At 46.4% G+C, this 26,829-nt stretch overlaps 2 protein-coding genes across 2 annotated transcripts; one reads left to right on the top strand and one right to left on the bottom strand.

Annotated features, from left to right (window-relative positions):
* The first annotated feature begins 486 nt into the window (after nucleotides 1-486).
* Nucleotides 487-20,446, top strand: evpla (envoplakin a). The gene is made up of 22 exons (XM_079729971.1): nucleotides 487-779; nucleotides 4,004-4,103; nucleotides 4,606-4,760; nucleotides 5,217-5,340; nucleotides 7,454-7,585; nucleotides 7,928-7,969; nucleotides 8,194-8,355; nucleotides 9,030-9,137; nucleotides 9,393-9,488; nucleotides 11,273-11,383; nucleotides 12,274-12,420; nucleotides 12,737-12,891; nucleotides 13,136-13,233; nucleotides 13,932-14,104; nucleotides 14,276-14,451; nucleotides 14,618-14,756; nucleotides 14,928-15,121; nucleotides 15,227-15,377; nucleotides 15,489-15,572; nucleotides 15,663-15,770; nucleotides 15,873-15,965; nucleotides 16,264-20,446. The coding sequence occupies exons 1-22, from the start codon at nucleotides 730-732 to the stop codon at nucleotides 19,663-19,665; spliced, it is 6,000 nt and encodes a 1,999-aa protein (XP_079586097.1). The 5' UTR covers nucleotides 487-729; the 3' UTR covers nucleotides 19,666-20,446.
* An 89-nt stretch (nucleotides 20,447-20,535) lies between these two features.
* ten1 (TEN1 subunit of CST complex) lies at nucleotides 20,536-21,821 on the bottom strand. Its single transcript, XM_079729972.1, has 3 exons — nucleotides 21,656-21,821; nucleotides 20,863-21,020; nucleotides 20,536-20,680 (listed from the first exon to the last, which is right to left on the bottom strand). The coding sequence occupies exons 1-3, from the start codon at nucleotides 21,742-21,744 to the stop codon at nucleotides 20,559-20,561; spliced, it is 369 nt and encodes a 122-aa protein (XP_079586098.1). The 5' UTR covers nucleotides 21,745-21,821; the 3' UTR covers nucleotides 20,536-20,558.
* Between the last annotated feature and the right edge of the window lie 5,008 nt (nucleotides 21,822-26,829).

Genomic DNA, 26,829 nt, shown 5'->3' with positions numbered 1-26,829 from the left:
TGAAATGTTAAAACATTCCTGTTTTTTTTATGGCTGCAGGTAAGGCGTATTGGCCCTGCTCGACTAAGCTTTTTCACATCTTTCTAAAATGAACTCTCAACCAAATGAACAAACCTTTACCCAATCCTTTTCTTTTGTGAGCTGCTGCATGAGTTACAGGACTGTGTGCTGAGCACTTCACACACACACACACACACACACACACACACCTGTATGCAGACGGCGGTATGTCAGTCTCAATGGTGGTGGGTGTGGTGGGCTAGGGCGGGGCTGAGGGAGCAGCCTGCGGCGAGGTGGCCCCGTGGTGAAATGAGAGACTGGGGGCAAGCCACAAACAGGAACGTTTCAGATGGTGGGTTGGATTGTGCGGGGAGAGGCTGAGGAGAACGGGTTATTCCGGTCCTGACCAAACCAGGTAGGTGGCTGGGAGCTCTCCCGTCACCCTGGGCGTGGCAGGTGGAGCCAGATGAGCACGGTGCCCTCCTTTAACTCAGTACTGGCAAGAGCCTACACACGCGCACACCTTAAATACCCCGAGATAAGGTACAAGGAGCAGGGCGTCCTGCGAGTTGTGTTTAGAGTCTCCGAGGCAGCGAGGAGAGGTGAAGGAAGAGAAACAAGACCAGAGGACTCCAACGGAGGAAGAGAAGGAACCACTCAGAGACAAAGGGAAAGGGAGAGAGAGATTGTGTTGGTGGTTCACCAGGGACCTAACCTAGGACCCTCAGGATGTTGAAGAAAAAGGGGAACACAGTGAAGGTCGCCGGGAAGATCAGCAAGTGAGTTCAATCTGTCCACCGTGTGTGTTTATTCCATGGTCATGTTCGTCCCTTACTCCTCACTTCTGTCCCAGACTTAGAGCTGTGTCACTCATGTGGAGTACCTAGATGTGAAAGTCACTGCTGCAGCCATCCCTGTGCACCTATTACTGTATTCTCCATCCTTCCCTGTCATGCATGTATCAGTGGGCAAAGACTCATTTAGGTGTAAGATGTTAACAGAGTGATAGAGTGTCACGTTCTTGTATCTATTTGAGGTGAAAAAATATAAATATCTGAGGAAGAGGGTCCTTTATTGCTCTTCCCATCTCCTGAAACAAGGTTAGACACGTCTATTGTTTGATAATAGCTATTAGCATAGGAGAATAGGCTATTAGTAGGGTTCATTTTGATGAACGATAATCTTTAAATTGCTGTGTAGCTGGGATAAATTCCAGTCATTGAGCACATTTATTTTGGACATGATTATATTTATTACATATATTAAGATTGTGGGTTTGGTGAAGCACTTTGTAAGTGTGTTTTGTATACAGAGTTTATTATGGCGACCTACTGCTGTTACTGCTGTCTGAAGCCCTGCAGGTATTGAGCTATTAAGGTGTGATTATATTTGGCAGCTTTTAAACCAACAATCATATAAAGGAGTGGAGGACCTCATTGTTATATCCATTCTTGTTACAACTGTCAGAATCGTATGGGACGGCAGCCTCTGACAGGACTCATTAGTCATCTCAGAGAGGGACAGGAACATCAGGTATCTTGCACCTTAACTGCTACTGCCATTGTACTGATAGCTTCCGACAGTTTTTTAGAGGAAGTACATTGACAGTGATATGAACGAGGTGGAGAAATGTACGAGGTAGAGGAGTTCAGGGCAACGCAGAAAAGGGTGGTTGAGCTGCTTTCGTTGTGTGTGTGTGTGTGTGTGTGTGTGTGTGTGTGTGTGTGTGAGTGACTCCTCGTTGATACTAGTATTGCGTGTGTAATGGCATCGAATTACCTTATGTTGCTAATGGGTTTATTATAGCAATCTTGTTTTGCGTCATTTCTGACGACACATCAAAGCCTGTTGCCATGGGAATTTAAAAAAGATGAGTCAGACGTCACAAAAGAGATTGGGAAGACAGTAGAACAATGCAGCCTGACCTATTGAATAGGAACAAAACGGATGGCCTAGTGTTCCTTATCCCATATTAATTGAAAGAATGAATCCTAAACTATTTCCATACAACAAATGCCACCAAACAGCATCTGCTCCATCAACATGTAAAGTGACATTTTTGTTAACTTTCCAATGAGAGGATACAGTGTGACAGAAACACACACACACAGAATGTTAGAATGTAGGTTCCAGGGATAAACTAACCTGTCTGACCAGACAGGCTGTAGATAGGGGCTATCTTTAATCTTCCTAACTTCGAGTAGCCAAGGCAAACCCACAGTAGCCCCAGGTTGGACTGAGCCCTGGGGGAATGGGTCATCATTTCACTTACTTCAGCAATAAAAAATAAACAAGCTATCAAAAAAACGCTTTTGGTGTTTAGATGGATTCATTGAGACTTGAATGTATGAATGGAACAAAGTACTTGGGGAAAAAAAGTACTAGGAGTACTTTGATCAAAGTAATGCATAGACCAAAGTATTAACATGAGGGGATCAATGTGTTAAAACATACACTTCTTGGTGCATGAACATATTCGTTGAGCTCAAACTTTTGCTGATCCTGCTTTGGTTTTAGTTTTCAGCACAATGTTGATCTATAGTCTATCATTTTTAAGTAACAGTTGTGTGTTACTATGTTACAATGTGAGTAAATGAGAACAGGTAGTACTATGAAACTTGCTTTTCTATTCTGTCCTGAGCGGTGTTGCTACACACCATACATATTGCTTCCTCTTCTACAAAGGTAAAATGAGGGTGTTGGTATAAATCTCCCTTTCAACATCGTTAACTTTCTCTGACTCCCCTCCTTGGTATGCAGTTAAGCGAGCTTGCTAGGTCCCTCATCGTTGACCTCTTGCTCTGGTGTGTGGTGCACTTAACTCTAAGAAGGCCTTCTTTAAGGTTGTAAGATATTGTAAAGTACCTTTATTTATCTTTAACTATTTATTTAAGAATAGCAGTTTTTCATGTTGCAGGTTTGATAATTGCTTGGTTGGTTTTTCTGGTCAATCAAGAGTAAAGCTGTACTTACCCTAAAAAAAAACATATTACCTTTTATGTTTACAAGAAAAGAAATCAAGGAAAAAGAGAGAAGGCACCAACACTCTGGTCATTATTACAAATAAATGTTTACAAAATGCATGGAAAGTTTCTGAGTTCTAAGTTCCCAAGGTGAGGCCAGAGTGAACACCCAACACTTTGGGTGGGGATGGCTTGTATAGAACTGTAAATAATGCTGTTTTTTTGTTTTGTGGGCAAAACCACAATGTGACGTTGGTATCAGCCACCTTGTTATATTTGCCATATTTTTCAGTTATTATGCTTTTGTGCAAGGAAGAAATTTACAGTTAGCAATGATCATGTTGGAGGTAAGGAATAAGCATTTCAGAAGGACTTTTAGGTTTGATAAGTAGGGTTTGATACCCAATGTGTTGCAGACATTGGGGATTGAACTCAGTTAGCTCAATATGAGCTTAATCAGCACTATGTGGCAGAGTGGTGTTGAGTCTAGTGGTTGGAGATTAATTAATACTGAGGATGGCTCGGTCATCGCTTCTTTGGAGCATCTTTGGAGCACTTTGGGCTGAGAAGGCATTCAGAAATACATGTTATGTTGGCAGTTCTTGCAGAGCATGTTAAGGGTGCTTAGGGGGTTATAAGGGATCACTGTGGAGCATTTGATTGGGCTTTTTTTCTGAATAGGATTTACTTATGATGCATTATAAAGTAAAGATCCTGCCATGCTCCGTCCACCCAGAGACCGGTCTCCGGGTTAACCACTACTTGGCAAATCCTGAAGGGTTGCCACAATATTGGAGACAAATGTTAAATCCTGAACATGGACGTTCCATTACACATGCTTCGTATTATCAGCACTTTTCAACAGCTGGATTGACCAGTCCCACTCAGAAAGAAATATATAAACGATAACTTTTGGAAAAATCCACCGTGTCAGCAGGTTTGTGGGGGTTTGTGGTATTTTGGAAGCAATGCACAACCCCCATCGGCCATGCGATGGGTGGGTCAGTGTTTGACATATGGTCTCTGGTTGTGTCCCGCAGGACCCAGGCCACCCACCTGGCAACGCTGATCTCCCGCATGCAGCAGAGTGCTGACAAAGTAGAGCAAGAAATACTCAGAGCAGAGGAGCTCCTGGCTGTGGTGAGAAGAGACACACGCACACACACACACACACACACACACACACACACAAAGACATACGCACACATGCACGAAACACATCCCGTGTTAACTATGCCTTATGCATACACGTTATGTAGAGTTGTGTGCCATCTTCTTCTTTGTCTCTTTTTTTGGTTTATTGAACGTCTTTGTCTAAGAGTGTCTTTGCAAGTTGTTTGAGGGTTTTAGTCTAACAACCAGCAGTAACAAACACTTACATCTACACAATTACATCTGTGTAATAATACCAGGCCCTTTTATATGAAGGGACTACACACAGTAGCTGTAAAGCTTCTGCACAACACATGCTATTAGTCACACACACACACACACACACACACACACACATACAAATAGACACACCCAAACAGATACCCACTTATACAATTATAACCACACATGTACAACCACACAAATGCACTTTCACATATAAACAAACCCATCATGCACACCTGTGTGACTCGGAGTGTCTCGCCCGCAGGATGCTGAGAACGAGAAGAAGGAGCTGCCTTTCAAGCACCAGCATGAGATCTCAGAGAACATGGGCGAGGTGGAGGGGCTTCTCCAGGTCCTCTTCCTGGACGTGGACAAGGCCAAGAAGATGCAGCATCCCCAGGCCAACGAGATCTCCAACGAGTGAGTGCTCAGGGCCAGCACCCACCAAAGGGAAGGCGTTGAATGCGCCAACAGACTCTGTCTGCCCCTTTGACGCCTTCACTCTGGGGGATTTACAATGTCAAACCATCGGCTTATATCTCAGTCCTGTGATGACCACACTCATGACAGTGGAAACTGTTTTCCAATATTGTTCCAAATGGATCAAACGTAAACAACATTGTTGCTTGAACAAATGTATTGTTTTGTGAGGATATTGTGTATATATATCCATTATCCAACGGTTCTGGAAAAAGGGATCTGCTAAATGACAGTGAGCAGTAGAGTGAGTACTGCTCTTGCTGATGCTCGTATTACAGTGGGTTGTGTGTATCCTCTGTTGGTATTGATGGCTGTGTGTGTGTGTGTGTGTGTGTGTGTGTGTGTGTGTGTGTGTGTGTGTGTGTGTGTGTGTGTTTCTTTGCTGTGGTACTGCAGTGTGAGTCGGCTGCACGAGCGCTGGCTGAAGGACTTTGCGTTCTACCGGGACGTCTATGAGCCGGTCAACGACGTGTCTCTGACCCCCCGTATCGACTGGGGCCCCGTGCTCAACCAGAAGCAGGTACTGGGACCACGCTGCCTTAACATCCAGCAGACTGGGAAGGGTTTTCAGAACCATAAGTTGTTATACAAATATATATATATATATATATATATATATATATATATATATATATATATATATATATATATATATATATATACAGGGTGCGATATGTGAAAAAACCAGAGGGGGGGATAATTTTGAGAAACATTTTAAAATGTTTCAAAATGAAGACGGACCCTGTGTATTTTGGTTGTTAATTATTACGATGTAATGGTGAAAATACTTTGGGTGGGGGGGATAATTTTTATCCCCACCGAGGATAAAAATAATTCAGCAGAGGGTAGGACGTGTAAACCAGAGGGGGGGATAATCCCCACCATCCCCACCGGCAAATCGCACCCTGTATATATATATATACAGTGGGGCAAAAAAGTATTTAGTCAGCCACCAATTGTGCAAGTTCTCCCACTTAAAAAGACGAGAGAGGCCTGTAATTTTCATCATAGGTTAACCTCAGCTATGAGAGACAAAATGAAAAAGAAATTCCAGAAAATCACATTGTCTGATTTTTTAAGAATTTATTTGCAAATTATAGTGGAAAATAAGTATTTGGTGACCTACAAACCAGCAAGATTTCTGGCTGTCACAGACCTGTAACTTCTTCTTTAAGAGGCTCCTCTGTCCTCCACTCGTTACCTGTATTAATGGCACCTATTTGAAGTCCTTATCAGTATAAAAGACACCTGTCCACAACCTCAAACAGTCACACTCCAAACTCCACTATGGCCAAGACCAAAGAGCTGTCAAAGGACACCAGAAACACAATTGTAGACCTGCACCAGGCTGGGAAGTCTGAATCTGCAATAGGTAAGCAGCTTGGTGTGAAGAAATCAACTGTGGGAGCAATTATTAGGAAATGGAATACATACAAGACCACTGATAATCTCCCTCGATCTGGGGCTCCACGCAAGATCTCACCCTGTGGGGTCAAAATGATCACAAGAACAGTGAACAAAAATCCCAGAACCACACGGGGGGACCTAGTGAATGACCTCCAGAGAGCTGGGACCAAAGTAACAAAGGCTACCATCACTAACACACTACGCCGCCAGGGACTCAAATCCTGCAGTGCCAGACGTGTCCCCCTGCTAAAGCCAGTGCATGTCCAGGCCCGTTTGAAGTTTGCTAGAGAGCACTTGGATGATCCAGAACAGGATTGGGAGAATGTCATATGGTCAGATGAAACCAAAATATAACTTTTTGGTAAAAACTCAACTCGTCGTGTTTGGAGGAGAAAGAATGCTGAGTTGCATCCAAAGAACACCATACCTACAGTGAAGCATGGGGGTGGAAACATCATGCTTTGGGGCTGTTTTTCTGCCAAGGGACCAGGACGTCTGATCCGTGTGACGGAAAGAATAAATGGGGCCATGTATCGTGAGATTTTGAGTGAAAACCTCCTTCCATCAGCAAGGGCACTGAAGATGAAACGTGGCTGGGTCTTTCAGCATGACAATGACCCCAAACACACCACCCGGGCAACGAAGGAGTGGCTTCGTAAGAAGCATTTCAAGGTCCTGGAGTGGCCTAGCCAGTCTCCAGATCTCAACCCCATAGAAAATCTTTGGAGGGAGTTGAAAGTCTGTGTTGCCCAGCGAAGGCCCAAAAACATCACTGCTCTAGAGGAGATCTGCATGGAGGGATGGGCCAAAATACCAGCAGCAGTGTGTGAAAACCTTGTAAAGACTTACAGAAAACATTTGACCTCTGTCATTGCCAACAAAGGGCATGTAACAAAGTATTGAGATGACCTTTTGTTATTGACCAAATACTTATTTTCCACCATAATTTGCAAATAAATTCTTTAAAAATCAGACAATGTGATTTTCTAGATTTTTTTTTTCATTTTGTCTCTCATAGCTGAGGTATACCTATGATGAAAATTACAGGCCTCTCTCATCTTTTTAAGTGGGAGAACTTGCGCAATTGGTGGCTGACTAAATACTTTTTTGCCCCACTGTATATATACTGTATATATATATATATATACTGTATATATATGTATGTGTATATTTGGTATATATTTGATTTTATACTAAGTATACACACTGTGGTTTGGGGTTTGCAGAAAGAGGTGAATGTGGAGGCGTTCGGGCCGACCATGGCTGACCTGGAGAAGCAGATGGCCTCCCACAACATCCTCCACAAGGAGCTGGAGGCCTACAGCCCTCAGCTCTCCCTAGGCTCTGTGGGCAACAAGGTCGGTTTCATTGTTTGTTTAAGGAGTTCCTTGATGGCCCTTAAAGTCTGACAGCCAATTATATAGTGTAGAAAAAATTAACTGGAACAAAACAGGGAGACTGAATAAGCAAAAATGTTGAGCTCATCAGCCATCACAAGTGAAATGAATCAACAATAGTTAGTGTCAACAGTGGTACATCCTTCTCCGACCAATGTTTAATTATCTAAATGAGTCATCTAGCAGTAGTCCTGTGAATGTTCAATACTCAATTATACATTTTTGAGTGTCTTTAAAAGAGTTTCATAAATACATTGAATTGTGTTATTGTTAATGTTATTAATAATGGTTGTGGTCTTTCAGGAGCAATACACAGCCATCAAGAAACAATACAACAATCTTTTGGTAAGTGTCCCCAAGAAATGGGTAGTATTTCCCAACTATAATCACTTATTCCATTGCAGTTTTTCTATCTTTAATTCTCCAGAAATCTGTGTCTGGCTTATCCAGATGCATTGGAACTATAAATACATTACCGGGGCATATTGATTTAGCCAAAACTGTTGTTTCGGTACAAAGTGTTTTGGTGTGATCCCTGCTTAATCGTGGATGTTACATTGTCTTCACAGGACAACTCCAAATGGCGTCAACACTACCTGCACAGCCTGCATGAGTATATGCAGGGTTGCACCAAAGAGTCGGCCTTCCTGGAAGATGAGCAGGACAAGATCAAAAGGCAGGACTGGAGTGACCGCATGGTGGACCCGCCCGATGTCCGCAGGCAGTACGAGGTGAGGAATGCTTTGGTCATGTAGATGGGATTCCCACCATCTTAAGGATGCTTTTTGAACAGACTGAAGAGCCTGAAGAGACACTGGCGAAACCCTGAGGAGATCATTTGGATGGTTCCACTTACAGTTTAAAGCTAGACTACCTTGGATTCAACCACTGGGTGTTGTACTTAGAATGTTTTAAAAAAATGTTTTTTGTACCCTTGCATTGATAAGGAACCACATTGGCATTTATTTTGTTCCTTTAGTGATGAACTAAGGGTTGTCTGTCAAAAAGCGCTGGCGCAAATTTGGATAATGTCCATCAAAAAGACAAGGCTAAATCCATGAGAAAATATCCAAAGATATTCTAGATGTGATGCCTAGTAGGTATTAGGGTAGGTATTAGTGGGTAGATATTAGTAAGCTGTTAGTAGGTAGGTGGTAGGTAGGTATTAGGTAGCAATTAGTAGGTAGGTAGTCGGTAAGTATTAGATTGTAGGCAGGTATTAGGAAGTAAGTAGTAGGTATTAAGTATGTAGTAATGGGTAGTAGGTATGTAATAGATAGAAAGTAAGTATTTAGTTGGCAAAAGTTATATGCATTGACCTTGACCCAGAATGAAATCTTTAACACGTCATCGAGATGGTGAAAAATATGTAAAAATAATGCAGCTTTGATTGGACCTCCCTCAGATCTTCAAGAGCAACAGCCTGCTGTCCCACGAGTCGGATGTGAACAAGATGCAGGACGATGGGGACCGTCTGGTGGAGCTCAAGCACCCTGCAAGCGCCACTATCGAGGTATTAATGTGACTTCACCTCTAAGTTAGCCATAGCTACCTTTCAATAAACTAACCACAGCTACCTTTAATTGAACTAACCACAGCTACCTTTCATTTAACTAACCACAGCTAACTTTCATTTAACTAATCATAGCGACATTTCATTAAGCTAACCATCAAAATAAGAAAACTTTTCCAGAGTTCTACTATTGAGAGATGAAGTCTGTTTGAGCAGAAATTTATGTTTAGTTTTTGTGTGATCATAATGTTTTAGATGCAGAAAGATGCGGTGAGGAATGATTGGCAGAAATACCTCAATCTGTGCATCTGTCAGGAGGCCCATCTGGACAATGTAGAGGAGTTCAAGAAGGTAAACTATGCACAAATAGTACTATAGTTAATCATTTAAGATAATACTATTTTCATAAATTACAGAGGTAGTTTAACATGAACTTAAATGTACATTTTGTAATTGCAATTTTTTGACAAAGGATACATTTATCTTACTACTATAATAGCAGGCCTGTCGCACCAGTTACTCAAGTTACTCATGTGCGCATGTGCCAAGCAGCCTGCAGCTCACACACAGCACACGCAAACGCATAAATACATCGCAAGCACGCACATACACACCGCATACACACAACGCACACACACGCACGAACATACATGGAAACGCACACACACACAAGAACACACACACGCACGCGCACACACTGCATGTCAAGGCAAAGGCAGCGACACATGCACGGAAGCGCAAACACACTCACGCACACACGCGCACACACCGTACGTCAAGGTAAAGGCAGCGACACACTCGCCGAGCTAAGACCTTATGCTTTTAAACATAATGGCTCTGCCATCGACACACAAGCAGGCTCGAACACCCACGCACGTGAACACACCGCAGCGACACTTGCCCAGGTAACACTTTATGTTTTTAAACATAACGGCTCCGCCATCCACACACGCACCCAGGTAAGAACACACACGCACGCACCGCAGCGACACACTCGCCCAGGTAAGACGTTATGTTTTTAAACATAACGGCTCCGCCGTCGACAAACTCTTCCAGGTAACATGTTCTGTCTATAGGCAGTAGAAATTGCGATAAAATAAGGGAAGGGACAACTTCTCACCTCGACAAGCAACGGCGGGTCGTTCAATTTGTCATATAAAAACCATTAAATTCAAACATCGCACCGACCGGCATATCAACACAGAAGTCACGTGATTCTTAAAGAGACAGTGTCCCTATAACACAGAACAAAAACATGTCAATAACACAGTATGGTGAATTATGTCTATGGAGTCCAACACAAGACTACACTTTGTTGTTCAAATGTAATATTTCTCTCCTCCTTGAGCCTCCCGAAATGTCTTTACACTTTGTTGCTCAAACTTAATATTACTCTCTTACTTGACCCCCCTACCCCTTAAGGACTGTTATAGTTGTTTTATTTTTCTTATGTTTTGTGTGTATGCTATGTGTGACTGTAGGCTGCTGCTGCTGCCTGTCTTGGCCAGGACACTGGAAGAGATGTTTAATCTCAAAGATGATTATTATTTTCAACTAACCAATAGTAGTTGCCTTGCATTTTAAAATGTCAATGCACTTTTCAGCCTGAATAACAGTAAAAGCTATTTCATAATTGATTTGCATGCGTAGTATACTACACTTTCCATTGAACAATTACTCCTGTTACCATAAATTGACTAATTTTATAATGTAATCAAATGCTCACACACTAGCTGCTTTCAGACACATGTGTAAGTCCTGATATTCACCGGATGGGTCGTATGCATGAACAATATATCCTGACATTTGTACCCTGAAAATCTCCTGAATAATACTACCCCTGAGGTAGTAATTTCTCTGTAGGGAATGTAAATGACTTTATTATTATGTGAATGAGGAGTAGAAAGTCTGTATTTCTCACACCACTTCAGTGGGCGTGTATATAACGCTTCTGCATGTCATTGAGTGGCCCCCTAAATGATAATCAGCCTGTTGCCTTTTGTTTGCTGAAGGGTTACATTTTTTTTAAATGTTGCCACTGCTTTTTAATTTGTGGTGAATGAATGTTATACGTTGCAAAATTATAGGCAAAATGTTATTTTATTATGCGCTCAGAAATTCTATTATAATTCTAGTACCAACTGGACACTGAGCAGCTGGCGGAGACACTGACCAGACTCAACAGCACCCTGGACCCCAAAAAAGTCAGCAAGCAGAGCAACTCCCAGACCCTGCTACAGCTTGAGGTACAAAAAGGGGTGGGGAAGATACACGCCTGCAACTACAACAATTAATACTTAAAAAAAAATCTCATGGTTACTTTTACCAGTGGTTCCCAACCTGCCTTGAGGCATAACTAGGGGTGCTGTGATATTCTGCATCATTTAATACAATCATTATTTGCATTATTATTGATTACTCTTGAAATACATATGACCGTTTCAGATTTTGAAACAGGTCAACTGCCCTGTCCATATTGTCTCCCTTCCTCTGCAGGTCCTCAATTGCCTGCTGAAATGAAAGTATAAATTACAAGAAAGAAATTATAATATGTATATAATTGGGTAAATCCCCAAGATGGTCAGATTTGAACCTGTCTCCACGTGATGCTATGTTGACAGTTGTCTGTGTATGAAAAATAAATTGCATATGACCTAGTATACTGTATATACTATCCTGGTAATGATGTGTGACACTTTTCATAATCATTACACCGCAACTTTAAGTTGGTGTGCCTTAAATGTCTGCTTGGGATTGTGTTGGGCCTCAGCCCCAGAACGCTTTGGAACCATAACCACTGACTCAAACTGTCGGTTTGCCCTCCTGCCAATGAAAATAATGCTCTCATTTTATTTCTCCAGATATGAATACCGAAAATGTATCTATTGTATGCATAGGCCTTTGTGTGAGAGGATACAAAGCGGTGTGGCTCATAAAGTACACAACGAGTCTGTAGGCCTGCCAGGGCCCATAAATAACATCCTGAGATGCTCCTTTGTTCAGCCCTCCAAAGGAGGATCTCAACTGGCCTTCATCACACCTCTGTGATAAAGGCCCTTTGTTGATAACAGAACCTGATATAGGCAGTGAGGTTCAAGGACCTCGATGACAATGTGTGTCTGTGTGTCTGTCCCAGACGGAGGAGAAGGCTGTCCAGCGTGCCGCTGCGTTGCTGGCTGACCTGAGGAGGCGCAGCACCTCCATCGCGCCCCTGAAGCTCCGCCGCACTGCGCCCACACGAGCCATCACCGTGGAGTCCCTCTGCGACTGGGAGACGGACAAGGTACAGCCCGACCTTTCACCTTTCAGTCTCAAAGTTTGAACTAACAGAGATGCTCTCGATATTGGGAAGAACGTGTGATTATTTTCAAATGAAGAAATAAAAACAAACTGCAAAATGTATGAATACATTCAAGTATTTGTAAAGGGAAAGCAAAGGGAACCCAATATACATTACCGTGACCCTTTATAATAATACAATTAAACTGGCTTCATTGGCTCCATTCAATTTCAAATTTTCTTTTAAAGCTTATGTTAACAAAACGTACAAAAGAAAATCTCTGATTCATAATGTATCATTCCTTTTTGCATCTGTGTAGGACACTCTGTCCAGAGAGGAGAGGTTCACCCTGAAGTCCAACTCGGACATAGAGAACTGGATCGTTGTGTCCCCCGACGGAACGACCAAGACCTTCCCAGGAGTCTGCTTCACCATCCCCCCACCTGATCCCGAAGCCATCGACAACGTGGACATGTAAGAACCTTCTGAAACCGGCATTCCTCTGCTTTTCACATGACGGACTAGCTATAGACCGTCATTCTGTGGCAGGAAATAGTTTGACAATCTCCATCCTACCCTGACCGTTACCTCATTTTTTTTTTTCTTCTACTGATAATGATTACTGCATTACTTTGCATCCAACAATTTTCCTCTCTCTCTCTCTTCTCTCTCTCTCTCTCTCTCTCACTCTTTCTCTCTCTATCCCTTCTCACTCTAGGCTGGGTGGAGAGCTCGCTGACATAAAGAAGAGAAGAGCTGCTTTGGTGGCGTCTTTAAAGAGCCAAAACACACAGACTGCCAGGTTACAGCAAGCAGGTGCGGATCCATCACACATAGTGGCGCACTAATGATGTCACCTTCACTTCATTACCACTAGACCCGTTTCAGAGGTGTCATTGTAACTAATGATGGGTCTGTTCCGTTATTGTACCTGTACCTGTAGCTGGTAGTAGAGTAAACTAGTGAAGATAAGGCTACTAGCGGTACCCTGGTACATAAAGTGTCAGGGTGTGTTATGTGGGACACCTGTCTGTCTTACGTTGACACCTCTGTGAAAGGGTTTATTGAACAGAAGGAGTAGTCACATTAAAGAAAAAACAAACCCTAAAACAACTTATTTGAGAAAAAAAGGGATGTAGTGGGTATCGGGATATGGATGGATGTTGCGAAAACGTACGATAAGATGTAAATATGGACTCAAATTGCTTTCTATGGGTTGAACACATGCTATTATGGTTAATGAGGCCGTCCTGGGTTACCAGGTAACATAATTTAAACATACTGGCTACACCCCCTCCAACACATCTCATCGTAGTGAGTCGAAATAGCGAAAGCCTATGTTACAGAATGATATTTCCCAACCCCTAAATGAAAAAGTCTTGTGATGTGGCCTACGCATTCATTTTTTTAATGTTGATAGTGGGTGGGTAATGGAGCTCTAATTGAGGGTGTTTGGTTGTCCATGATAAATATCTAGTTTATAAGTATATGACGTCCTCCATCCTATCCTTCAGCCCCAGTGTCTGCGGCTCCCATGGACCCTAAAGCAGTGGCTCTGGCCGACCAGCTGGACAAGCTGGACAGCGACCTGGCCCAGACTGAGCAGGACACCCTGAGCCGGCTGCGAGCCCCCCTGGAGCGTGGCAACACGGCGGCCGATCTGGCCAAGCGGCTGAAGGAACAAGAGGTCAGAGAGCTGGAGGAATGACCAACAAATCAACATATCTTTAATATTTTTAAAAATCGGCTAATATTCTCGTTTTCCCCTGTCATTTTGGTTTCGTAGGTGTAACATGATGGATGATATCATAACTCATTCTTTAATCCAGTCCTTTGTTTTGTGACTCCTTTTATATAGAAAGCCTCAAAGGCCCTGAAGGCCCTGGAGCAGCAGAACATTGCCGCCCAGGCCGACCTGCAGTCCCTGTTGGCCAAAGACGCCAGCCTCTCCTCGTCAGCTCTCCCACTCAAACTCACAGAGGCCAACAACAAGAAGGACAGTATTGCCGGCTTGGCCGACCTCTACACCAAAAAGTAAGTCAGGCTGTCTGCCTGTCGCAGATCGAGTGTAGCCTGGGTATTCATCAACATGCACTGTGTTGTTTAATAGGGTTCAGTCTTCTGAAATATTTGTCTAGAAAAACAGTTGGTGCGCGAATAAAAGGTTGATGCAGTAATTTCTTTCATGTTTTCTCTGTAGAGCTAATGCGTCTCTGAACCTGGAGAACCAGATCAAAAAGGTGGATGGCATCGTCTCTGGCTTCGAAAAGAGCCTCTGTGAGGATGGTCCGATCCCTGACAGCCCAAATGTCCTCCAGAACCGTACTCAAGAGATCCAAGTAAGACATGCGTAAAAACTGTGATCCTCTGCTGAAGGCAGCCAGCAGGTCATAAAAAACAACAAAGATTGAGAGATGAAAAGCAACAACAACAAAGTTCCTCTAGATTTAAATCTTAACCCTAACCAACAAAAAGTCTAAAAACTGTCTGCTCTCCACTTCCCGGCGCAGAGCTTGCGCACGGCCGTGTCAGCGAGCCAGGACGAGATCAAGAAGCTAGGTCAGGACCTGGAGCAGACAGAGCAGCTGTGCAGCTCGCTGCAGCAGGGCTACCAGGAGTACTGCCCCGACATCAGGCGCCAGGGCACCCAGGTCCAGCAGCTGCAGAACCGCTACACCAACATCAGCAACCAGCTGAAGGAGAGGTGAGCAAATCAATGGATTGATTCATTTCTAACGGTGTATCGTGACATATGGTGGATGGCGTTTGGAGGAAAGATTTTTATAATATACAATCCTCGTCCCATCAGAGAAAACCTCTTGCAAGAGGTTTCGACCAAGAACCAGGAGTTCCAAGCGACAAGCAAGTCTCTGAATTCCTTCCTGGACAACATGCCTGTGGACCAGCTCAACCCCACTGACGACCAAGCCCAGCTTAATGCCAAGGAGGCCTCCCAGAAGGTAACCAACCTTTAGGTGTTTCTCCTCAAAATGTCATTTGAATCTTCCTGCAAGAATTTGACCAAAATGCATATTATAGTTTCTTTATTATAATTGATGCTTTCATTTCAGCGAGCAATGGAGGACCTGCAGAGGAAGGGAGATGATATGGACCGGGCGGTTGACCTGTCTCAGGACCTGCAGAGTCTGCTAAGTGTACGTCTAACATAAGGCTCCAACATAATAGTGTCAATATTTGTTTTAGATATGAAACATATTCATATTTCCTCTGTTCATATCGTGCAGGTGTATGAGTTGAATGCCGACAAATATAACAGTAATGTAGAGGATGCCGGAGCCACGTTTGCAAAGAGGCCATATGTACCTACACTTGCTGATGCAGTGCAGCAGCAGGTAACATTGACAACCTTTCAGATTACAATATATTACAATCCATTCTCCACGTTCACATTTTTCTTGCGGAACATTGCATGACAATTTTATTGTGCTTTTCAGGAAAAGGCTTTGGTAAACCGTTATGCTGAAACTTCTGCTGAGAACACCCAACGTCTCAACCAAATGAGCTTGTCTAAGGCTCTAACTGCACAGGTGAAAGAACGATAGATAAGAAGATAAGATAGTAAGATAAGATAAGATAGTATTTCATTGTACCCAAATAGGAAATTAAGGTGGGGTTTAGTCATTTCCACTAGATTATGATCTCAACACAGGGTTAAAGGTTTCTTAAAGATGTTCATTAAAGTTTTGTTCAAGTGACGAAACCAACCGTTTTGCCCACCTTGAACGAGTGAAATACATTCATAAAAATTAGTGTGAAGATTGGAATAGGTTATTTGCAGTTGTATTTATTCATTTATCGTTCTTTTCTGTGCTTCTAATCTTCTAGAAGGAAGAGAAAGTACAAATGGTGGAGCAAAGGTGTCAACTGGAGAGCCAACAGAGGAGTAGCTCTGAGGCAGACGCACTGCAGAAAGAGCTGGATGAGGAGAAGGAGAGGCTCACTTATACCGAGACAGAACTGAGGAACTTCAAGGACAGGATGATGTCCCTGAAGAGTCGCCGGGGAGTGGAGCGTGTTGAGGAGAGGGAGGTGCTGCATTACTACCGCGACCCAAAACTGGAGACAGATCTGGTGGATTTAGAAAAAAAGTTGCATGAGGAGTCCCTGAAGCGAAGCACAACCCAGGGTGAGATTGAGTTGATCACCAGGAAAATCACCATCACGGAAGAAACCCTAAAAAACTCCACTCCAAAATTGGTGACCAGAGAGGTGACCGAGTTTGAGAAGGACCCTCAGATGGACATCGAGGCGGCCAAGCTGAAATCTGAGATTGAGAGGATGAGGGATGAAATGAGGGTGAGGGAAGGGGAAACCATTCAGATGAAGACAGAGGTCACCATTCTGCAGGCGAAGAAGCCCAACATCAAAGAGCGGGTGGTGAAAAAAGAAGTGGTCAAAGTTGAACAGGATCCGACCATGCTGAGGGCTGTCCGCGACTTCGAGGTGGAGATCTCAGACGAAGGCAACAAGAGCAAGCTGATCAACGATGACATCTTCCAGACAAGGAGCCAGATCAATTCAATGGAGAGAATCATTCAAACCATCCAGCCAAAGGTTATCATTAAGGAGGTGGTAAAGATCGAACAAGACCCTGGGCTCATCATTGAATCAGAGAAAATGCAGTCTGACATTGAGGAGGGGAAGATTGAAAACAACAAATTATTAACAGAGATAACAGAGCTTCAAAGCAGATATCGTGAAGTGGAAGGCTGGAAGCCACGAATTGAGGTCAACGAAATTGTCAATGAGATTTACCGCATCGATCCCAACACAGAGATGGAGATAATGCGCATAAAGAAAGAGATACAAGAGACAAGTAGGCAATGCTCGGAACTGGAGAGGCAGACCACCCTCGTCTCCTCTGATCTGAATGTCGTCCGTTTGGAGAAGCCCCGGGTAGAGCTGAAGGAGGTCCTCCAAGAGGTAGTTAAAGAGGAGAGGAGCCCAGAAAACTACAAGGAGATCACGAGGCTCAACGACCAAGTAAACCAAATACACAACTCCTACAACTCCATCTTGGACAAGCTGAGAATCCTCAGGCAGGAGAGGGACGAATGGAAGTTGGAGAAGTCCAAGGTGGAGACTAAGCTCCTCACCAGAGAGGTTGTCAAGTACGAGAACGATCCGCTGCTCGAGAAAGAGGCAGACCGCCTGAGGAAGGAGGTGCGTGACGAGACACAGATACGCCGCGCCACTGAAGAGATGGTGTTTGACCTGCAGAACAAGTACATAATTCTGGAGCGACAGAAGCCTCAGGAGAAAGTGGTCGTCCAGGAGGTGGTGCGCCTACAGAAGGATCCAAGGTTGATGATGGAGCATGACAAGCTTGGCAGGAAACTCGACGATGAGGTCAACTCCCGGCGCCAGAAAGACCTGGAGCTACAGCAGCTGAGGACCAAAGTGGAGGACACGGAGAGGATTGTGAGAGAGAGTGACGAGCGCCAGAGGAAGATCCAGACTGAGTCTGAACTCAGAGAAATCAGACTTCGCATTAAGCAGCTTGAAAATGCCCCACCACCTGTCGAGGAGAGCATTGTCGTTGAAGAGGTGCTGAAGGTTGAGAGAGACCCAACCTTGGAGAGGATGACCAGTGGGTTGCGGTCCGACATGGACAAGGAGACCAGCGAAATGATTCGTATCCAGAGGGAAGTCCGCAATAAAACTCTCAAGCTTGACATCCTACAGCGGGAAAAGTCAGGCGAGAAGACAGTGTACAAGGAAGTCGTCCGCATTGAGAAGGATCAGGTGGTAGAGGCCGAAAGAGACCGCCTCAGGGAACAAGTATCCTGTGAACGGTTTAACAGGCAGGATGTGGAGAATGAAATCAGACGCCTCACTGAAAAAACCAACTCGCTCCTTTCCTCCAAGTCTAGTTATTCACGAGAGTCCGCGACCCTTGTTGCAAGCCAAGATGCACTACAGAGAGAAAGGGATGACTTGGCCCGGGAGCTAAGAACCCTTGAATCAAGTAAACATGACATCGGCCTGTCGTTCCAGCAGCAGACGAGGCTGATGAGTGAAAGAACCAACATTAATAAGCAGAAAAGCATCAAGATGGATTCCGATGTCCATCGCTTGGAGAGGGAGATCCTGGGCGAGAAAGACAAAATCCACTTTAGTGACAACACCATACGAGAGCTTCTTCTCCAACTGCAGAAAGAGGAACATGCGGAGACCAGAACCAAAGAGAGTCACGTCTCCACTAAGATCACCATTTTGGATCCAGACACAGGCATGGACCTGTCCCCCTATGACGCCTACACGCAGGGCCTCATCGACCGTAAACAGTACATCCACCTGCAGGAGCTTGAGTGTGACTGGGAGGAGATGACTTCGAAGGGCCCGGATGGTGAATCATCTGTACTCCAGGACCGTAAGAGTGGCAAGCAGTACTCTATCAAAGATGCCCTTAAAAAAGGTTGGCTGACACAGAACGATCTGCAGAAATACAAAGATGGCAAGATGCCCATCTCAGAGTTTGCCTTACTCGTAGCTGGAGACAACGGCAAAAAAGCACCAAAAATCAGCTCAATCATCCCCAGCTCCATCACCTCTGCACAATCCACCCCTTCCAAATCCATCAGTGCTTCCACTGAAATATACCCAATCGCTGGGGTAATTGACACAAACACTGGCACCTGCTTCACAATACGCAGTGCCAGCATGCGTAAGATGATAGACAGCGTCACAGCCCAACGACTTCTGGAAGCTCAGGCAGCCACGGGTGGCATCATTGACGTCAACACCAAAGAGAGACACCCGGTCCACAGGGCGAGTGACAAGGGCCTCATCGAGACAAGTCAACTCCAGCGGCTGCTCAACGCCCAGAAGGCCTTCACAGGCATCGAAGACCCCAGGACCAGGGAGCTCTTGGCTGTTGGGGAGGCTGTTCAAAAAGGCTGGATGCCCAAAGAAACAGCCATTCGCTACATGGAAGTACAGCACCTGACTGGTGGGCTGGTCGACCCGAAAACCGGCCGACGGGTCAGCATCCTGGGCGCCATCGGAGCCAAGCTGCTTGACAGTGGCATGCTAAGAGAGCTGCAGTCAGAGTCCTGCTACGCCAAGGAGATCACAGACCCGGTCACCAAGGAGAAGATCAACTACAAGCAGGCCATGGATCGTGCAAAGATAGACCCGGTTTCAGGCCTACCGATGCTTCCCGCATCGTCTAAAGATTCAAGTTACACACCTGTGTACAATGCCAATAAATACTCCAGATACTAGAAATGTTTACAATATATGAGGAGGAATCTAGTCTAGTGGCTGATTGACTACATTGTGCTTAGCAAAGTAAAGATGAATGAGACACTGTACAATGTTAATTTAATACATAGGTTATTTTTAAGAGTAGACAACCATTTTGTTTGCAACCATATAAAGTAACATACATGCCTAAAATTTAAAAGCATGCTAAAGCTACTCTTTCTACTCAAACATATTTTTAAATATAACTTGAATCTACACTGAAAAATAATATAATAAATATATATAAGAAAAAGTCATGATTTATTTTTCATTCATTAAACTGTCAGCTAGTAACAGCCACAGGAGCATCAAACTATTTTCGAGTAGAAATGCTTCCTTGATCTTAACCTTTAGAATGCAGTCAACTTGGTCATATTGAGGTTTGAAGGGGCTCAAATATAATTGTTCAGAATCTTAACTCCACTGTAAGGCCTACTTTCATTAAACATGCTGCTTATGAACTACTTCTGTTTACTTGTCGAAACTCTAAGGTGGGAAAAATCGTATTTAAAAAAAATTATAATCAGGTCTGTATTGCTCATTTTTCATTTTTTTTATTGTGGAAGAAGGGACATGGTGCAATGTTAACCAAGATTTGTGTATTACTCCTCCAGTCTTGTTATAAACCTGATGAAGAAACTAATATGAGTAAGTTTAAATTATACAATGTACATCTGTACAACCAGTTATCGCAAACAAAATAAACCATAGTTGTATTTTGCTTTCTGTGGAAAAAAAAATAAAGAAATATCAACAACAACACCTGAGTCAATACCTGTATATGTCCTGAAAGGGTTATAGAACTCCTTGACATAAACAAATAGCTGTGGGACTGACGATGAGACCAGACCCTTTTGTATAAACGGCAGACCCTAGTCAGGTGGCATCGCTTCTCGGAAAAAGCTCCTCTGTTGATTGACCGCTTTCTGAAAGAGGGCAATGTTCACACCATCAACACAGTTCAGCACACGGGCCCGGACCACCACCATGCCACCTGCCAGGGAAAACAATAAAGAACAGCGAGGGAGAGTGTATGACGTATTAATACAGAGCACAGGCAACACAACTATGAGCAATGCAACCTGGTTTAATGGGCCTCCAATGGAACACTACCATGCAATGTATTTATGTCCTATGTAGGCTGTGTAAATATTGGGTGCTCTTCAGAGTCCTTACCCTCAGAGTTTTCAATTTCCCCCAGAACCATGTACTGGGCTCCTATGATGGCATTAAATGGCTCCACAAACAAGGTGTGAACGATCACTTCGTGCTGTGCTGATGCATGCCGTGTAGTCAGTGTAGCTTTTGACTCCTCGGGTTGATAGGACATTAATCTGAAAAGTGGATGGAACAAGGAGCGTCTAGAAGCGTTGCTGATTCCTGATATTCCTGGATACGTTTTTTATGAATCAAACTAGTTTAAAACAAGCATTTTCATTTGTATTACCTTTTATTAAATCTTGACATGCATGTCGAATATTTAGAATATTTCCATGTAGACAAATGGCTGTTGAGTCATTATCTGTCCCAGAATGAGGTAACGCTTAACACAATGGTGATTGAGTCTATAAATAAGCACAATGATGAAAGTTTCCATATAGAGATGTAAGTGTAGTGGCATATAGAATGACCAAGGAGATTGAGATAGTGAGATGGATGCCAAAAGAAATGGTTAATCTAAGACTATATCGACTTTTATATAGGATTTTCGTGAGACTTTCTAATAGCTCTGTTCGACCAAAATATTTTCTTAAATTGTGTTGCTCCCGACAGCCATCCGTAGTCCATCACCCGGGACCAATAGTCTAGTTTAAATTATACTCCACGGAGGGAAATTATAGTTCTACCTAACTACTTTGAAAGTGATAACTCTGTGGCACAGTTACTGTTTTGAATGGGATAACTTCTGTGGAACGCACATGGATAAGGGCACAGTTGACAGCTAACATCCTTCATTACGAACACTTGCCTTCCAAATGTTCTTACGGATTCTCCTTCCTGCAGGGAACCAGAGTTTATCTCCCAGGGGAAAAAGGCAACAGCTGCTGCGGGAAGCATGATTTAATCCATTATTTAAGGAGAGACTTCTTTTTCAGCACATATATTTGGCATATTTGTTTTCTTCTTCTTTGGTTTAGGCATAATTTACGTAGCTATGGCGTATTGCTGCCCCCCACTGTTTGTTATTTCCCTCTAAATCCTTTTATATATTCCAGTGTTGTGAAGGTAATTCAACAATTTCTTTGCTTTAACCAATGAATCCAGATTCGGAAGAGTGCGCATATTAAAAACTAATTCCCCAAATGATCCAAGTTTCCGGAAAAGAGGCCTCCTTTGACTGGAATAGAGCTTGCACTGGAGGAGTACATGTTTCAGTTTCTCTATCTCCACACTCACACTCGCAATATAGGCGTTTGCCAATCAGAGCCAGCCCACTCCTCAGCCCACAGTGTCCAAGCCTCAGTCTTGAGATTACTACAGCATATTTTCTTATACACCTAAAAGTGCACCTATCTTTGTTTACATTTTCCTGAACTGAAAAGTACGCCCTTTCCTTCTCCCGATTTTTGCCACCTTCCTTTTAGAGCCCTGTTTATTTTTTCCATGTACTCAGGTGCCCCATATTGCAAATGAATTTGCACTGTTTCCTCCTTCACCGCCTTCTTTGCCTCCTCATCCGCCTCCACATTCCCTTTCACACCCAAATGTACCGGCTCCCAGAGAAACCCCACCTCTCTCCCTGCTTTGTAAATTCTAAACAAAGACTGAAGTATTTTCACAATTAAATCTGGCCTGGACTTTGATTTTCCTTCTTTTACTGAATTTAAAGCTGCAGCTGAATCACTACATAATGTAGCGTCACAGGGTTTGGGAGGAAGGGGCGGGCCTTCTGAGAGGGGGGTCCCGGGGGTTTCCGGTTGTTGAGTGTTCCGGTGGAGCTGCGCCTGTCTGACCTTTTGAGGAATCTAATAAAGCTCCTATGGACTTTCTTCGCTCACTACCTCGCCCGTGGTCATTAGATTGGTGTCAGAAGTGAACAAACGACGGGAGTGGGTGGAGAGTTGTGCGTCCAAGCGGAGGGCTACTTTGGATTTACGTCGCGGTCGGGCTACAGCGTTAGTTTCAGTGTGTCGGTCAGTTCGCGTCGGTCATGTCTTTTCCGAAAGTGAAAGAGGAGGAGGTGGAGCAGGAGACTGGTGCGTTCGGATGGACAGAGGACGCATATGGGGAGTTTCGCAGAGCTTCCCAAGAGGCCAGAGAGGGGTTGAGAGAAGCTGCAAGGAAGCTGGCGGCCGACGCAGGGTTGTCTTCTCTTCCCGCGCGCCCGGAGCGGGAGCACGCGGCTCGGGAGGTAAACAGACATGGCGGCGCCCATGTTCCAGTTGCCGCCCCCCATGTCCCAGTTGCCGCCGTTTCGGTTAAGACGCCTAAGTACTCCGGTAGATCTGACTGGGAGGCGTTTCATGCTCAATTTGAACTGCTGGCTGACGCTGGGGGATGGACAGTAGAGGCTAAAGCATTGCAGCTGGCTTTGTGCCTCACAGACGACGCGTTGTCGTGCCTGCTGCTGCTTTCACCGGGGGAGAGACGGGATTACGGAGCCTTAGTGGGGGCCTTGGAGAGGCGGTTTGGACAATGTGTGAAGCCGGAGCTCCTTCGTAATGAGCTTGGTAACCGCTGCAGGAAGCCGGGGGAGTCGCTGAGGGTGTTGGCTAATGACATTGAGAGCCTGACACGTAGGGCATATGCACACATGCCCCCCAGCGTGCAGAGCGAGTTGGCACGGGACCAGTTCATCAGAGCCCCTTCCTCTGGAGCTGCGGGTTCAAGTGCAATTACAGCACCCAATTTCTCTTCAGTCGGCTTTGGAGATGGCCGTGGAGAGGGAAATCGTGTGGGGCGCGGTCACTGAGGGGGGCCCGAGAGGGAGTTATCCGGCAGGGGGAGCAGCCCGGGGCCCGGTGGCGGAGGAAAAGCCGGCGTGGGCGACAGAAATTACGGAACTGATAAGGGCCGTATCACTGCAGCCGTCACGCATTCGACAGCGTCCCGACCAAAGAGCCTGTTGGGGCTGTGGCCAACCCGGACATTTGGTCAGAGATTGCCCCACACGCGCGGGTCCGGGAAACGCCACAGGGCCCGCACAGGGGGGGGATGTGCGGACCGTAAACAGTTCTTCCCCCGCTCCCCCCGCCCCAGCTGTTCCAGAAACGGAGGGGCCACGTCAGCAAAGGCGGGGGAGCCAAGACCCACTTCCCCCAGAAGCAGACGTCATCGACGCTTCAAGGACGGCGATGGTGGTGGGTCGACTCGGTGACGGGGATTCATGCTATGTTCCTGTGGCCGTGGAGGGGGTGCCGTGTTCGGTCCTGGTGGATACCGGTTCATCAGTGACGGTGCTCAGACCAGACGTGTGCCCGGAGTGGATTCGGTTGGAGCCCACTGACGTGCAGCTGCGCACGGCCACAGGGGGGCTGGCCCCAATGAAAGGTACGGGGTTACTTACATTAACTGTGGGGGGAAAGGACGTACGTCACCCAGTGTGGGTAGCAGCGGTGCAGGACCCATGTATTCTGGGCTGTGACTTTTTGAAGGCCACAGGTTGCCAACTCGATCTGGACGGGGGCACGGTGAGCTTCCGAGGGGGGCCTGTGATCGCTTTGTTGCCCACTGGCTCAGGTTCGGGGCCACCCGTGGGTTCCATCTCGGCGGCAGTGTGTGCAGTAGAGCCCGAAGTCAGCGATCCCCTACCCGTGGTGTCCGTAACCTTTCCCAGGACTTATGTGCCCCAAGCAGCCCAGGCCCAGTCACGACGACTGAAGGGGGGGGCGTCGCCGCCGACCGTGAGGGAGATATGGCTAAAGAACCGGGAGGGTGCTGGACGACCAGCAGCAGGAGCGGTTGTGGCAGTTGCTGCTGGAGTTCCAGGACAGTTTTGCTATGGGGGAGGATGACTTGGGCCGGACTCCCTTGGTGCTACACGAGATCGACACTGGGGAGGCCAGGCCTATCAAGTGTCGGCCGCGTCGTCTCCCTTTGGCACGTCAGGAGGCGTGTGACCAAGCGGTGGAGGACATGCTGCAGGCAGGCGTAATTGAGCCTTGTGACAGTCCTTGGGCGTCCGCTGTCGTCATGGTCCCCAAAAAGAACGGCACCTGGCGGCTCTGCCCGGACTACAGGCCGGTGAATGGGGTGACCAAAAAAGATTCGTACCCGCTGCCGCCCATCGACGAGTCCCTGGATTTAGTCTCGGGATCGTCCTGGTTCTCTGCCTTGGACCTTCGCAGTGGGTACTACCAGGTGCCCCTCTCCCCAGAAGCAAGACCCAAGACAGCGTTCTGCACAGGCCGGGGTTTGTGGCAGTTCCAAGTCCTTAGTTTTGGACTGTGTAACGCTCCAGCCACCTTCGCCCGCCTGATGGACCGGGTTTTGTCAGGCATCCCCCGCCAACAGTGCCTGGTATACCTGGACGATATCTTGGCGCATGGCAGTGCCTTTGACTCCGCCCTCGAGTCCCTGCGCCGGGTGCTGGAACGGATCCGTGCAGCGGGCCTGAAGCTGCATCCAGATAAGTGTCACTTCATGCGCAGAGAGGTACAGTTCTTGGGGCACACAGTGGGGGGGGAGGGCATCCGCACAATGGAAGCGAAAGTGCAGGCGGTTGCAGACTGGCCCCCCCCGGCTAATCAGAGGCAGCTCAAGAGCTTCCTGGGCCTGGCTTCCTATTACCGGAAGTTTGTGCGGGGTTTTTCATGCTTGGCTGCTCCTCTTTACAGGCTGCTACAAAAGGACAGTGTTTTCCTGTGGACTGAGCAGTGCCAGGGGGCGTTCACCAGCCTTCAGCGTGCCCTGAGCGAGTCCCCCGTGCTGGCCCCAGCTGACCCCTCGCTGCCGTTCATGCTGGACACCGATGCTAGTGGCGTCGGGGTGGGAGGGGTGCTCTCCCAAGTGGGGCCCGATGGTGAGAGAGTGGTGGCGTACTTTAGCCGGGCCTTTAACAAGGCGGAGCGGCGTTACTGCGTTACCCGCAGAGAGCTCTTGGCCGTAGTGCTCTCCATCCGTCACTTCAGGTACTACCTCTGCGGCCTGCCTTTTACAGTGAGGACTGACCACTCTGCTCTCCAGTGGCTCATGACCTTCAAAGAGCCGGAAGGGCAGGTGGCCAGGTGGTTGGAGGAACTCCAGGCCTACGTCTTCCGAGTGGAACACCGGGCTGGACCCCGACACACCAACGCCGACGCACTCTCTCGGCGGCCCTGCGCTGCCGAGGGGTGTCGCTGCTGCGAGAGGAAGGAGGCGAGAGAGAGCTGCGGGCAGAGGAGGAGGGATGCGCCGCGGTGCAGCAGTTGGAGGTCATCTGCCGAGGGTTGGAGACCATAGGTGGAGGCGATTGGAGAAAGCAGCAGGAGCAGGATACCGACCTTCAGCCGGTGTTGCAGTGGGTGGAGGTGCAGCGAAAACCACCGTGGGAGGAGGTGGCCGCCCTCTCCAGAGATGTCATGGGACTGTGGACCAAGTTCGGGGCTCTGCGCCTCTGCCGGGGCGTGCTGCAGCAGGCCTGGAAGGAGCCGGCCACGGGCGAAGAAAGGTGGCAGGTTGTGGTTCCCAAGGGCCTACAGGGGGCTGTGCTCGAGGCCATGCATGGAGCCGCAGGGTCGGGGCACTTTGGGGTTGCTAAGACACTCCGACGCCTACGCCAGGGTTTTTACTGGGGCCGGTCCCGGAGGGATGTCGAGGACTTTTGCCGTCTGTGTGACCCCTGCACCGCACGGAAGGGCCCCACCGGGCGCTCAATGCTCCCCTTCAGCAGTTTCTGGTGGGCGCGCCTATGGAGAGGGTGGCGGTGGATGTGGTGGGGCCGCTGCCCCGCTCGGACCGTGGCAACCGCTTCGTTCTCACTGCCATCGACTACTTCTCCAAGTGGCCCGAAGCCTATGCCATCCCCGATCAAGAAGCTGAGACCGTGGCCGACGCCCTGTTGGAAGGCATGTTCAGCCGTTTTGGGGTGCCAGAGACATTGCATAGCGACCAGGGGAGAAATTTTGAGTCCCGGGTGTTCTCCGCTATGTGTGAGCGCCTGGGCATCCATAAGACCCGCACCACTCCCCAGAGGCCGCAGAGTGATGGACTGGTGGAGCGCTT

The sequence above is a fragment of the Pollachius pollachius genome, assembly GCF_949987615.1.
Source record: "Pollachius pollachius genome assembly, chromosome: 2".
Taxonomy (NCBI): domain Eukaryota; kingdom Metazoa; phylum Chordata; class Actinopteri; order Gadiformes; family Gadidae; genus Pollachius; species Pollachius pollachius.
This window is presented reverse-complemented; position numbering and strand designations above follow the sequence as displayed.

Excerpts from the sequence above, each read along its gene's own strand:
- ten1 (XM_079729972.1), bottom strand. The coding sequence starts at position 21,744 with ATGCTTCCCGCAGCAGCTGTTGCCTTTTTCCCCTGGGAGATAAACTCT. Across the intron at positions 21,021-21,655 it reads TCCGTAAGAACATTTGGAAG|ATTAATGTCCTATCAACCCG; the intron begins GCAAGTGTTCGT and ends TCCACTTTTCAG. Across the intron at positions 20,681-20,862 it reads GGAAATTGAAAACTCTGAGG|GTGGCATGGTGGTGGTCCGG; the intron begins GTAAGGACTCTG and ends TTTCCCTGGCAG.
- evpla (XM_079729971.1), top strand. The coding sequence starts at position 730 with ATGTTGAAGAAAAAGGGGAACACAGTGAAGGTCGCCGGGAAGATCAGC. Across the intron at positions 4,761-5,216 it reads GCCAACGAGATCTCCAACGA|TGTGAGTCGGCTGCACGAGC; the intron begins GTGAGTGCTCAG and ends GTGGTACTGCAG. Across the intron at positions 11,384-12,273 it reads AGACCCTGCTACAGCTTGAG|ACGGAGGAGAAGGCTGTCCA; the intron begins GTACAAAAAGGG and ends TGTCTGTCCCAG.